A 15,538-nucleotide genomic window follows, 5' to 3' on the forward strand; every position below is an offset into this window, starting at 1 on the left:
AGGACCGTATGGTGGGGTCACTCATAGCTATAGAGAAATGGAACTACCACAACGTCAATGCTCAAGAAGCTTTTTGGTTTTGACTTTGTCAAAATATCAACAAGGTCACAATAACTATAAAGTAAAACAATGGCAAGATTCGCTCAAATATAGTTAGATGATTGTTGATCCTCAATTGCAACTATTTTGTTAGGTTCCATCTCTGAAAAAAGAATTAAGAGATATTGTCAAGGTACAAAAGGATGGGGCAGCTATGGCAGAACTCAAAGAGAAATTTATAAGGTTATATAGATTAACATTGGCAACATGGAGACATGCACAAAAATAGGGCAAAACTTCAACTGCTTAATTTATGAAATAATGGTTTAATTGGTTTATCGATGTAATGGTTTAATTTATTTGATTGAAATGGTTTAGGTTTAGATTAGTGATTAAAATTTGAAGCCATGATTTGGTGTTACCTTTTCCTTAAATGGTATGGTGTAAATGACTTGGTACTAATTTGATGGCTTGGTTTGGCTTGGTTTTTGTTACGTATAAATGGTTCGGTCAAGTTTTAAGGTAAAGATACCGCAACAAATCAAAATCAAAGTAGGCCCATACCTAGTTCTACAAGCCAAACACCATTCTTTTCTAATTTCATGCCTTATCCCCGATGGTTCTGTATTCCCTCATGCATGATTTAGTCAATCCCAACATTGAGACATATTCCATAAGCTTCACATTCTCCAGTCAAAAGTTTAGTGACAACTTCCCGATAACCAAGATCATTGTCATTATTATATGCACAACTAGCATGCCCAAGATGCCCACACCTTGTTTGGCTCTTGCACCATGAAGATTGATTGATTGTCCTTGTAACAAGTTTATTTATCAACATGTTTGGGCCTTATAAATTCAATGACCAAGTTGTCAGTGATGCTGGTTTTTGTTTAGAGCGCCTATTGTTAGATCTTATTTGCCCAACATTTTATGTCCTAACCATTGGCCTTGGCACACACTAATTATGCACCCAATGCTCTTGAGTTCGCAACAATCGTAATAGTTTTTGTACAATTTGAATTGCTTCTATCTCTATATGACATGTTGCAACTATGTGAGGTTGTGTAGGAAAGGGAGTAATGGTTGGTGGGGTATAAGTGTTGGCCCTCACGAGTGAAAATATGTGAGAGATGACGATTAAAAAACCATTTGGCCAAAAGTGACGAAATCTATGCAATTTCCTCTTACCATAATTTACAATGAGATGTTGGGTAAAGAATGAGGATGCCCCTTATAGACACCTTAAAAAGGAAAACGGAACAAAAGAAACATCATTAGGAAGTGATTTTAAAGGAGAGGTACTACATATTCATGACGACGTACTTATTAATTGATCTTATCATAGAAATTGCCAATAACATGTAAAACACAATATAATATTTCAAGTACTCGATGCATAACGTTGTACATATCTCCATGAAATGTTAAATTGTTTCCGCCTACCTTTTGCATGCACGTATGTGTCTATAAATGATAGTTAGCACAAACATAAATATTAAAGAATGCCGATGTTTCCGAAGAGTGGCTATATATATATTAGACAATCATGAACATGTTTAGCTTTGTCAACAATACATTGTTGTAAGCAAAAATTACATATAAATCAAACGGATTAAGCGTCTTTTCGTGATGAGATCAATGAGCTAACAAAGATTCCAGTTTAATAATAAAGAGATATATATAAATATACACATATGCGTGCACAATGTTGCCACCTTGTAAAAGGCAAAGAACATCACTAGATATATTGTTTTCATGACCCCATGCGATTGTGCTCTTTGGTTCTAACGACTTCTAACGTTGTTCAATGATGTTGCACACTAGCAAGAAAATATGTATAAACTAGCGCGTACATCTCATATGGCAATCAGTTGGAATTATGTGTTGGACCACTTTTTCTCTTTAAAAAAAGGCTTAAGTGCTGGTGAGATGTAAACATCCTTCCCCACTTTGTTTATTTATCATGGTGAAGAAATATTGGACAATGGACATCTGAAATAACTTAAATGGGTTCACCACATATACATATATTTTAAACATTTGCGGAAAGCAATGTTCAAAGTGCTCCCCTACACGTTGTCGTTAGTGGAGTAATTCTAACACAATATGTATTAAAAAAGACAAAAAGAAAAAAACCCGGCTATACAGGCACCGAAGAAAAGCGAGTAGGCGGAATGGAAGCGCTTAAATTCCATCCCCCCTTTTTTTTATGCATGGAAACTAGAGTTTCGGCAAACACATTACAATATTATGTTTTTGAGATATTGTCATCGACCTTTCTACAAACAATGCCCTCGTTACTATTAATTGATTATGCTTCTGACGAATGCACCTTGAGTAGCCAATGAACAGTCAGGCTTCTACGGTTCCGTCCGTGTCTCTTCGAGACAACTAGGGTGTGTTCACACTCTAAGCCTATGGAAAACAACGATGATGATGATGATGATGATGATGATTGGGTTGGGGGAGGCATGAACTTGGAGTCTCTTTTACTTTATGTAGTATAATAGTAGGACTTATAGATTGGTGAGGTCTTTTATTCTCTTAGAGAAGAGTGGGGGGGGGGGTTGGGGGGGCTCTAGAAGCACACACACATTGACATGACCCCATCTACACACTACTTACTACACACAAGATTATTGTTTTCATTTGTAGGCATACATAATTGTTTGTAATCATGTGTTGGGTGGGTGGAGCCCACACACCATGTGTGTATTGTTGACTAATATGTAACTAATGGTACATTATTTGCTTTGTTTCTTCTTATTCTCTTCTATCTAATACATTATAGTATACACAATATAAATGTATATATATATATATATATATATATGTACATATGTATATATGTATATATATAGACATACAATATATATGCATATCAAAAGCCTAGAAAAAGCTCTTTGAATTTCATATTAATACATTATATACTTCCCTCCTCCTATCAATCTAATTCATGTGTTTTTTTGTTTGTTTTTGTAATGGTTCTTCTTCTTCAATTTGATCAAGTTATATGATTTTAATTCACAAAACAACCTTTGCTCTTGCCAAATCACTTACATGATGCCCTACTTTTAGAACTCATGACCATGACCATGGAATAATTATAATGTTCAAACACCACCACCACCAACTCCTAGTAACACCATCATAATTCATAATTCATCATTCATCATCATCATCATCATCATCATCTTCTTCTTCTTCTTCTTCTTCTTTCTCTTCTTAATCAGTGTACAAATCCCATTCATTCATTATTAGCATTCCAACCATTGAATTCCATCATTTCATATTGTCAAACACACACACACACACACACACACACACAATGGCAAGGTGGTCTCCTCCCCCGTGGCGCCGCAGCCGTAGCAGCGGTATCCGTAGTACCGTTGGGCGTACCGGCAGTATCCGTAGCGGAAGTGGCCGCACTACCCGTCGGCGGACGACGATGCCGCGCTACAATGGCTTGAGGCAGAGGTATCTAGCGCTGCTCGTCCCGGCCGTCACGAGGATCAACAGGGAGATGGCCGGGCGGGACGCGTCCCAGAGAGCCGGCGCGGTCCGGCAAGCCATCGACACGTGCCTCCTGCGGGCAGCGGCGGCTTCCTCCACCTCCTCCTCCTCCATCATCATGGACCCAATTATACCTAACCCTAATCATTTCAAAATGCACAAGCCGCGCCGCCCTATCCCTTCTCCTGTCAAAAGATTATGCCCAAATTCCTTTGATCCAAGAAGCAGATTGAGGAAACAAATGGATGGGCTATGCCATAGGCTTGGGCATCCTAATTATCATGGCCATGTCCACCCAACCACCAACTCCCTCCATGTTATTCCTCATGCTTGCCATGTAATGGCCCACACCCTCACCATCATTCCCACCCAAGCAGACCTCCGAAAGCTGCAGAGCGTCTTGATCCCCCCCAACAAGTTTGAATCGATGAATCGTGCCCCCCCCCCATATTGCAACCTAATGTCCGCAACTGGATTAATCCCATCATTAGGTACTAATGACAGTGATTATGATCAATTATCCTTCCCTCAAAATACTAATCAAGATTATTATTATTATTACGATGATGATGATGATGATGATGATCGCGAAAAGTCCCTTCTGAATTTAGATTTAGGTTTATTTGTTAGTCAATATAATGCGGCCATAATCGAAGAAGAAGAAGAAGAAGGAAACCATGAAGAATCGAATGGCGATGCTCTGACTATAGGTACAGATACAAATACAGATAGAGATATAAATCCAGTGATCGTCTTAACTCAAGCAGCTCAACATATTTTAGCTATGCAATTTCAAGTGGATGCCCTTCAAGCCCTACTTGCAGATTAATTCTCATCACTCCATATATATTGATTATGATACCTGAACCTTTTCTTTCTTTTGATTCAACAGATGATCTCATTCATCTTATATGCACCTGTGAAATGATCAATAATACATACACATATATTATATTGTTCATATTTAGTATACAGTAAAAATTAATCCTTCCATTATATACACATATTAATATGTCTTTATTTTGCTTGATTTTAAGTTATATCTTGCTCATTTTGACAAGTGATTCCCTACAACTCTAAGGTTTTGTGAAAAAACTTGTAATCCTGTCAAAATATATTTCAATTTCTCATTTCAATGATCGGAGTTCAAAATCTATTTTAATTTCATTCCACTGCTAGAAACACACCCCCTGCTGTTATGTGCGGATACTATGATGCTCATGATAATGATGAGTTTTTGTGTGATCCCTATTCCCTGCATTGGATTATATCTGTTGGCGTTTTGTTTTTTTGCATGATTTTACTTCCTAAATTATAATTATAATAGACCAATAAAATCCCTTGTATTTTTTTTTACCCCTAATCAAACAGTTTTCGCCTATAATTCCTTTAATATTGGCTTCATATACTGCCCATAAACATAACATTAATGTTGGCGAAACCACTACATGTTAATAATTCTTGGAAAGATCATGCTAATGACTGTGAGTCGATTCTTTGAAAGTCATCTGATGGAATGGGTGTAGAATGTAAGTTATAATTGATCGAAAAAACATTGCCGAATGTGTGTTCTTTCTTCATATTAAGACATTGCACCAAAAGAACCGTCTGAGTGTTAGGGTCTTTACAATGCGAATGATTTATCGATCATTAAGGATTCAACGGAAAAGTGGCAGTTACTTGAGCCATCCATAACCAGTGTCTGTCTTCATTTGATAGTAGCTTCATGATGGAAGCTTGACCAATTAATCAAAAACAATTAGCTATGGGGCAAGATGATTATCTGACTTGTAATTGTGAGATTCCACTATTAAGAAATCTTCCTGCAACCAGCTTGTGCACAAACCATGTGCATGCTTATACATACAAATCTTCAACTTATAAATTATGAGATATGATAATATGCTCTTATTCGATTCCCAATTAACTGCAATGCCACAATTTCTTCCCATGGCACCACGAAACAATTGTTTTAATTGCTTCAACAGTTAATTTAATTGGAAATGTGTGCAAGATAAGCAAATTTTGATCTATAATATACTAGTTCACAATATGTATAAGCATTCTCATGATGAATGTCATGCTTATGGTTCTTAATCTTACGTCTAATGCAATATGGAATCTAACCTAAAATGGGTCTCACAACACCCTTGATCTTGAACTAATTATTGTATGGTCCACACACTCTTTGTTTAAAGCTTATACTAGTCCATAATACTAGTTTTCTCATGATGAATGTCATGCTTATGGTTCTTAATCTTACGTCTAATACATGGAATCTAACCTAAAATGGGTCTCACACACCCTTGATCTTGAGCTAATTATTGTATGGTGGTCCACACACTCTTTGTAAGCTTATACTAGTCCATAATACTAGTTTTCTCATTATGATTGTCATGCTTAATGGTTCTTAACCTTACGTCTAATACATGGAATCTAACCTAAAATGGGTCTCACACACCCTTGATCTTGAGCTAATTATTGTATGGTCCACACACTCTTTGTAAGCTTATACTAGTCCATAATACTAGTTTTCTCATTATGAATGTCATGCTTATGGTTCTTAATCTTACTTCTAATACATGGAATCTAACCTAAAATGGGTCTCACACACCCTTGATCTTGAGCTAATTATTGTATGGTCCACACACTCTTTGTAAGCTTATACTAGTCCATAATACTAGTTTTCTCATTTATGATTGTCATGCTTATGGTTCTTAATCTTACGTCTAATACATGGAATCTAGGCTAAGCCTAAAATTGGTCTCACACATTCTTTGTAAGCTTAGACTAGTCCACACTACTAGTTTTCTCATGATGTTTGTCATGCTTATGGTTCGTCATCCTAGTATGTCTAATACATGGAATCTAGCCTAAAATGAGTCGGTCTCACAAACCCTTGATCTTGAACCTAATTCTTGTATGGGCGACATACACTCTTTATTAAGTCCATCATGTTACTACTAGACCCATGTAACATTCATTGGTTTTCCATAATGTTCGATCTTCCAAAGTTCTTTGTCGTAAGCATATTAAGATGGTGGGTTTGGGATTTCAACGATGTTTGTACAACCACTTCAACCCGTGGAATACGTCGTAGGTCTAGCTTGGACTTGGAATACCGCGGGCTAGTTATTCATTGATGTCCACATTCTTTTTTTGTGGTAGCTTGCCTTTTTTGTTTCGTCTCCTAATGGGTTGTTTTAACTCAAACATATAATTTGTGGGCTTGTTTAATCCCTCACCACCTTATTCTTGTCACGCTTAGCCTTTTTTGTTTGTTTTCTTTTCAAACTTTTGCCATTAATATTCATTATCTAGAATGTTTGTACTAGTGGGAACCATTCCTTTGTCCTAGGTGACATAAACAATTCCCTTGGCTTAGGGCATATATATTATGTATTATATAACTTTCCAATCCACAACAATGCATTGCCCAACGGACTTTGAATAGATGTATTGCTTGTTTGCTTGTTGAGTTGTAGAGATGGATCCGTGGTTTTTGTCCTTTGGCCTAAGTGATAAATAATTCCCATGTCTTGGGGTATATGACCCCTTGACAATTGTCTGAGATGGGCTAGTGTATAAGTTCCAATCCATGAAAGGTACTTTTTAGCCAAAAGGACTAACGTTTGTTCATTGAATTTGGGGGGGGGGGGGGGGGGGAGGGGGGGGTCAAATTATAATGAGTTGATTATGTCCTACTAAGTTTAATGGCATAGTTTTTTCATATGTGTGGTGTGTGTATAAAGCCAAGTTTCGTGTAGGTATGTTTATGTGACTGTACCTTAGGTTTTTTTTTTGTGTGTGTGTGCACACGCGCGTGCAAAGCTAAGTTCCGTGTAAAGCCAAATTCCTTAAGGTCGAGATATAGACAGTTACTCCTAATCTCACTTTATGATTTTCTTGGATAATATTAATTTAAGCAAACCCTCCATAGTTTCTATATTTTCGATTTACACATCCATGAATATTGATGCTCAAGAAGAAGCTTGTCCTTACATCTAGAATGCTCATGGAAGGATTTAGACTGCTCTAGTATCTTAACCCCTATTGATTTGCTTGTGATTTTCTCTTGAATAATGTTAATGTTAGTGAAAGAGTTATCAATCTTGTATTTACAAAGCTTGGTACCATCACACTCACTTAGTATATGGAGTAAGGGGAACTTATGTGGCAACTTTCCATGGTTTAATGAGCTCACATCTTACTCATGGAGTTCTTCATGAGAACAAATATGAGATCGTTGCGTGGAATCATTCCATTTTCTACCCTCTTGTCAAGAAGAGGGGCAAGAGTAGTTGTCAATTATACTTGAGCTCCTAACATGTACATTAACTATTGAGGCAATCTCTAATCGCTCACTCATAATCACACCATTAAACAATTAACACTTGACAAAAGACATTAAGAGATTTAGGCAAACTTAATTAATACTCGAAATGAATAATAATAAAGAAAAAAAATCATCACAATGGCTTAGCTCCGATTAATCTTTCACAAGTAGTACAAGACTTGGAGGCTTGAGGGTTTGAAATATTGGGAATTAAGAAAAAGGTGGTAGGCAATTTAAGCTCTATCTAAAATGGGAATGAGAAAGTTCTTTTAAAATGTGTATATTTTCATCTTTACACTACTTGCATTAATGCGGACTATATTTCTGTTGAGTTTTTAGAAGAGTATAAAAGTTTACGTATTTGTCGTCATATATTCCTTTCACATAGGTGGCTTTTCCTAAGGTTAACGACCCAATGTTTACGAGGAGCCTCTATATCTCCATATAGTTGCATTTGGTTTGAGATGTCTAATTTATACTTTGCATCCCCCTCGATATGGTGTGCGGACAATACTCCCAAGTGCACCAAGTTAGATGCCACCAAGGGTGCCAAAGTTACTAGGGGCATGAGTTTGACAAGGCTTCCATGATGGTGGCAGTGAAGGAGACAAAATAGTTCTTTCATTGACTCAATATCACCATCTAGAAATGTAGTATGTACATCGCCTATGTTTCATCAAAATGCATATTGGCATCAACATGAGGAACCAATCTTATTGAAGAGAGACATTACTTGAATGTGAAAAACACTACAATTGTATCACAACTAACTGGTGTCACCATTACACATGCAATGAGACAAAACAGATGCTCTCTCTCTCTCTCTCTCTCTCTCTCTCTCTCTCTCTCTCTCTCTCTCTCTCTCTCTCTCTCTTGTTGACATTAAAAATATATCTATCTAGAACAAAACAGTATACCACAACTAAATGGTGCCTCCACTACGTAGGCAGTTGGGCATACTCTCTCTCTCTCTCATGGATTGTAATTGGTCTCTTGTGGATGTTAAACATATATCTATCTAGTTGAACAAGCTCTATGACAACTCTATACTTAGAGAACTTGGCTCACACCAAAGGAGCAACTTCCCCCAAATATTTCCTACTACAAAGATCATTTCATGAACATTCAAAAGTTGCAAAGTCATCTACATGCCCTAGAGCGCTCGCAGAGTGATAGGCCAACTCAAAATATTCTCCCACCAAACAAAGATCATGGCAAGACGAGTACTTCACATATTAACTAAACCTATACAATTTTGCAAGTTATGTGAGGGAGAGATAGAAAAATGAGGAGCATTTTGTGTATACGTGCCCAACTTTCAACCATAGCAAAGAGACGTATGCTACCTTCTACAAAGACTTCACTACCATTCACTAGATGATGGATAATTTGGTCTGGCATGCAACTACATGACAAGGAATCTCCATAGAGTAAGCAAAGGAATGGCAAAAACAACATAGATGGCAAGTACCAAAATATAAGGCACAAGGACCACATCATCACTAGACCATGGAAATCACTTCCCGCCATGCATGTGGATAGCCCTATGCACTTGTAAAAATACATCATCATTGCATCATGTCACCACACCAACCAACCAACCAACCTTGGATGCAAAGTTCAATCACTACTAATCTCATGCATATTGCTATCACTATGCACTTCATGCTTGTAATCTTGAACCAACTCAAAAGTCATCCCATCACATGCATTAAGATAGTAGACTACATGATTCACCCTAGAGTTTTTGTTTTTTGTTTTAGTAGAGATGACATGATTCACCCTTATGTGTTGTCAAATGAGTGTCTCATACTACTAGGTAGAATTTGGCCTTTAGTAGATCTGTTAATATTAGCTCCTCCTATGTTTCTAGTATGGTTATTCAACACCATGGGTCACCCCTATCTTCATTTTGACACAAGCAGAGTGTCAAATAGTCATGATGTTGCCACAGATTATATGTAGCAAAGCCTCCACTCCACATGAAATCATCTGAGCTCAATTGAGAGCATCCCTTGTGATGGGTTGATTAGTATTAATCCAGAAAATGAATCTTAATACACCATATTGGAGCCATTGCCACATCTAATAATTACACACAAAGCGTTTGAAGCATCTAAGAAAATGGTGGCGATTTTTCATTTAGAAGGATTGCTCGCAGGTAATGAAATGGTTCGACGAAACAATGGCCTCCACATCGATATTGTACGGGCCCTCCGAAATGACAAATGAAACAAGGTAAAATGTAGCAAGATTGATGGAAACAAAAATGAAGTCATGTCATTTGTATTAGCATTCAGGATGTAACAAAAAATTGCACATTATTGATTTATGCCATAGCTTTCTTTATATCTGCTGCATGAGGACATTAAATTTAATGCACTTGTTGAACTTTTGCGGTAGCTCATTCCACCACACACCAATCAATCATGAATATTTCGTCAGAATCAATCATGTACCAATTCCAAAAGCCATGGATGTATAGCTTTGGTGAACATGGATTTAGACTATCATATGAGAGACTCTAGCATTTATGGATGACTTAGTTCACTCCAATTGATCCATGGAAACACAATCATAAATAGCCATAAAGAGATTCTTGTGTCATTATGCAATTGAATGGAAATTCCTATGGATGAAGTAGACCACAATAAACAACCACAATAAATTTAGATATTAAGATAATGTTTTTCTCAGCCAAGTACATACCAATGTCATTTTTTTACCTGCACCATATCCATAATGTTAATTTAGAAAACCATTCACATATTCTAATATTCGATGCATACATATGAATGTGAAATATATGTACCATTTCATAATACTATCAGTAAATCCTTGACCTTTCACACATGCATAGTCCCTAACCAATTTATATAAGGACTCATTGTGTTCTTAACAACACCACTCATATTGTCAAGCCAATCTACCATGCAGCACCATATGTACATCATCAAAACCATTTTCATAACAGTTTTAGCATGTGAGAGGACATTTTGTCCACATACGTAAAAGCATTATTTCAAAAGTCACTACAAAGAAAGAAAAGTATATGCCTTCGAATGATGGGGAAAAAAAAATTCTTATTGTCTTTTGTCCTCAAATAATTCTCTTTTATCGTCTTGTAGAAACAAATTGTCTATATTCTCGTCACATGTATGGTACATTTTCTTGGAGGGCATTGATCATTGCAAGCCTTCCAATAAGCACCTTGAATGTTTCCCATGTGATTCCCAATGGAAGAAGATACAAATGACAATGTGCCCACATCTCTGGACTTGAGACAAATTGATCCAGACCAAAAAATGTAGCTTGAAGACAAATACTCTATGAAATAATGATAAGTCAAATACTCTTAGCAACAAAAAAGCTCAACTGAATCTCCTCGTAGTCCTGCAATCATACCACAAGCATTGCTGCACAGACATTGATGAAAGAACCGAGTATCAATTTCTAAAAATTTTAATGTCATCATCTTGTTTTCAACAAGCTACAGCCAATGTGAAATACTTATCAACAAAACGAAACCAGTTTATTAACCATCAGAACTACGGTTTCATGGTCTGCATAAAACTTTCAATTTTCCGATGTAACCTTTGGCATTTCTTCGCTTCCTCATTTCTCCACTTTCACATTTTACAACTTCAGGAGGTCTAGGTCAAATGATGGGGATATAATCAGGACTTCTAGGTCAAACCTAGTTTGATTGTCCCTGCACTCTTGCTTCCGTAGATCAGAATTGAGAATGTCACAATTTCTTCATAGATCTTTGGTTCCTTCCATGGTTTGTATCAAATTGCTCCTCAAATGTATTGTTGGTCGATTTAATCTATAAGATCAAGTTAAACTTGCAGTATTTTCATTTTACTAGGACTTATGATCTATTACTTGGACTAAGTATCTTCTAATTGATCTATATATACACTTACTAAATGTTCCATTTAAGCTTTTATTTACCAAATGTTCCATTTAACCAGTAGAATATTGCAGTCAATGAAGTTGATCTAGGACAAAAAGATAACTTCATCTTTGATGTCTTTTGCAAACCAATCCTTTCTTTTAAATAACATTGTAAAATTGTTATATCACTGAGCTGGCATCATATTGAGAGATGGTATTAATCTAAACAAGCTGGTGATGAGCAATTAATTTTTTGTCAATAGGAACCTATTCTTAACAGGTAAACTGTGTTTATTGGGGATTCAATATACAGCATTTGGGATAAGCCGTCTAAACCACACTCATTTGGCTCTTTCAAAATATAGCCCCTTACATTATTTACAACCACAACATGCTAAAAAATAGCCTATATCCATTTGTTGTAACATGCCTCAAAAGGAGCCATCAAAACTTGCATTTTGGACTATTGCACATTCTATTGTCTTTTGAAGCTTTTTCAATAACCTAAGAGTTCATGTTTAATTCTGCATATTTCATTGCATGAGGTATACAAGGGGAGAAATGTGACTCCACGAAGCTTTTCCAGTGCATGAGATATTTAAGGAGAGAGATGAACCTCCATGAAGCTCCAAACACTGGAAATAGTGGTACTCTGTATTTATTAAAACATGAGCAAAGATATACAGACACATTACTTGAATGTTTCTGAATAACATCATGCGGCCTGATTAACCAAACACGGAATTAGCTCCATCCCTCTCACCCACACAGCAGATCAGTAACATACCAACTCATTTAACCTTTCGAAAATATTAGAATCTGAAACCTGTATATGGATTAAATCCATCAGACCATACTTTACTTTAACCTTGCATAAACATATGGATATAAACCCTAGGATTAAGCTTCTCAATATACACCCACCACAAGAGTAACAGCAATAGCAGCATGAGGATGATTTTAATTGCATATGGGAAAATTTTCTGTTACAAAAAAATATTTTTGCCGATATATTATACACCTACATTCTCTTCTCTGTGTCAATTTAACACCCACCAAGATTATTTCTATCATTATAATGCTACTTTCTTGCAACTCTGTTGTTTTTGCAATAGGACCGAATAGGCACGTTGATACTCGAGGATTACAAAGAATAGGTCCTTCGACGAGAATTCTGGCCACAAAACCTTTGAGAATGCAAGATGGGAAAACGAGGTTTGCCAGAGCATGAAGTTGCTCAAGCGTGTCTCACCCGATGTCCGAATAAGAAGCTCAGGGGCTGTGCAAGATTCTGTATACAAATGTCTCTCTATCTCCTTCTCGGTAACATGCTTCCTGAGAACCCTTTTGAAATCTTGCATACAAGATGTTTTCTCTCCTAAATCATCTGGATCCATTACATGTCCAAAGGAAGACAAACAATCCTCGTGTGTATATATCGCTTTCCTTCCTGACTCATCTGAATCTACATCATGTCCAAACAAAGACCCAAAGTCATCTCGATTTCCCTTCATTATGCATATTGCATTCTCCCTGGACTCGTCTGTATCCACATCATGCCTAAAATAATAACAGAAATCATCTCGAATTTTCTGAGCTGACCGAACAATCTCATGGGTGGAGCTATAAGAAACAAAGAGATTAAGCACAGCATTTTGGTTGTGCATAGTAAGTTCCATAACCTTTTCAGCAGCCTTTCTCACACCCTCTGGGAGAAGAGCCAAGTCGCCTAAAACCCTAACCCTAACTCCATAGTTTCTTGCGATACCCTCTTTCTCTATCAACGATTCAAGCTTGCTCTGCATGAGATCCATGAGGGCAGAGACCTCACCAGGAGGACGACGGAAGTTATCGATGCTGAACGCATAGAGAGACACAGTCTTGACATGGAGATCAAGGCAATCCTTAAGGGTGCGCATGAGAGCTTCATAGCCATGGATGTGGCCAATCCAGCGATCCACGCCGAGCCGATCGGCGAACCGGCGGTTACCGTCCATGATGATGGCGATGTGGGAGGGGATGGGGCCTGCAGAGAGGACCCAGAGCATGAAGGAACGCAGGAGGGCATGGAGCTTCACAGCGACACACCTCAGGACCTCCTTCACAGCCATGGATGGGAAGGGGGGGAGATCTCTGGGTGTCTCAGTTTTTGATGATGTGGGCGTGTCTTGTCTCTCTTCTCTGTAAGGCTGCCTCAGAAAGGATGATCAGGCTTCCGAGGGACTGGCAGCAGAAGAAAGCAGAGATGGAAGAGGGTGGGGGGGGGAAGACTTTCTGCATTCAGAAGAAGAAGAAGACAAAGAGATTGACTTGACTTGACCCGGAAAAAGGTCAAGTCTCTCTCTCTCTCTCTCCCCCCCCCGCCCCTCTTTTGTAATTACTTTACCCTAATGGTACCATGGTATGAAAGATACGTAGCATACGTGCATTCGAGTATGGTAAACACCCTAGAAGAATGGTAAATACCATACTTTTGGATTAATTATTTATTATGAGGTAAATAAACATAAAAAAAAGGCAAAAAAAAAAACTTTAAAAAAGGGGAAAAAAACAACAAAAAAATACATGAATGTTTGAATAACATTCGCATTCGTTTTCCAAAGTAGGAAAACCAATGTTATGCTAGACGAACACGAATTTTACATAATATGAATGGTATGTTGTTACCCTTACTAGGCCCAAGTCTTGGGTTCAAGACTCAATTTCTCACTTCTCTATTACTCACATAGATATCCTTCTTGATTCACGTAAACTAGCTTGAGAGAATCAAAGAAAGAGTTCTATGCAAAGCCAAAAACAATATTAAATTGGAAAAAGAAAACAACGCAAAAGGACTCTAATTGAGTTGATATGGTTCAATGAGCTTTTGACCATCTTGCAAGAAGTGTTCACAATAGCATCAAAAGTTATATATATACACACCATATATTAGTTAGAGGTTGTGACACAACTAAGTTGGACTTGAGTTCGAGTCTTGCTGATATGTATAACCTTTTTTGCGCTCTACCACCCCCCTCCTTCAATAGCAAGTTTAACGAGTCAAAATGCATGAGCTAGGACTAGGCTTTTTAGAGGAAATTCCTTGGTTCAGACTATTTTCAGACTGGGGGGGGGGGGGGGGCATTGGTTGTGGCGCACTCCCAAGTTTGATCACTAGGTGCAAAACACAACCAATCCACTAGGCTAGATAGTTTGTTGTGCGATACCTATGGTTCAAAATGGATTCAACCTTGTACTCTAGCCATTGGCAAGTAAAGTCTTGACATGGGAGGAACAACACAATATAAAATAGAGCTAGAGACACAAATCTTTCAAAATGACACATGGGGTAGTGGGGTGAAGATACATATACAATGGGAAATTCTGAGATCATGAATGGAAGAAGATGTAGTTAGTCTAACTTATCACATCACATGGTGATCTTTACAATACATCATAAAATCCACACACAAGACCCCCAACACAAACCATAGGGTTTTCTAAAGAGGAATTAAGGCAATGACACATACTTGTAGGCTACTCATCACCATGCAATTGGTAAGAAAGTTTCTTTTTAAGCTCCTCAATTGTGGGATTCTTTGAGACTTATGGATGCTCAAGTGCTAGTAATGAAAAAGTGTCAAGGGGGTTGCCAAGTGTTGATAAGCATCAACCGGAAGTAAACCTCTTGGAAGCTACAATTTGAAGTGGACTCAAACTTGTTATTAGAAGTGGTTCACCTTTAATTTACTCAATTAATTACTTAAA

General features: G+C 37.5%; 2 protein-coding genes across 2 annotated transcripts; one reads left to right on the forward strand and one right to left on the reverse strand.

The window, feature by feature from the left end:
- The first annotated feature begins 3,055 nt into the window (after positions 1 to 3,055).
- On the forward strand, positions 3,056 to 4,691 carry LOC147863948 (uncharacterized). Its single transcript, XM_087319857.1, has one exon. It carries the CDS (start codon positions 3,371 to 3,373, stop codon positions 4,382 to 4,384), a length of 1,014 nt encoding a protein of 337 aa, XP_087175983.1. The 5' UTR covers positions 3,056 to 3,370; the 3' UTR covers positions 4,385 to 4,691.
- An 8,043-nt stretch (positions 4,692 to 12,734) lies between these two features.
- On the reverse strand, positions 12,735 to 13,936 carry LOC147863949 (dehydrodolichyl diphosphate synthase 6-like). The gene has a single exon (XM_087320555.1). It carries the CDS (start codon positions 13,900 to 13,902, stop codon positions 12,865 to 12,867), a length of 1,038 nt encoding a protein of 345 aa, XP_087176681.1. The 5' UTR covers positions 13,903 to 13,936; the 3' UTR covers positions 12,735 to 12,864.
- Between the last annotated feature and the right edge of the window lie 1,602 nt (positions 13,937 to 15,538).

The sequence above is a fragment of the Azolla caroliniana genome, unplaced genomic scaffold, assembly GCF_043228905.1.
Source record: "Azolla caroliniana isolate FFs.n. ecotype wild unplaced genomic scaffold, voAzoCaro1.0.p SCAF_5, whole genome shotgun sequence".
Lineage (NCBI taxonomy): Eukaryota > Viridiplantae > Streptophyta > Polypodiopsida > Salviniales > Salviniaceae > Azolla > Azolla caroliniana.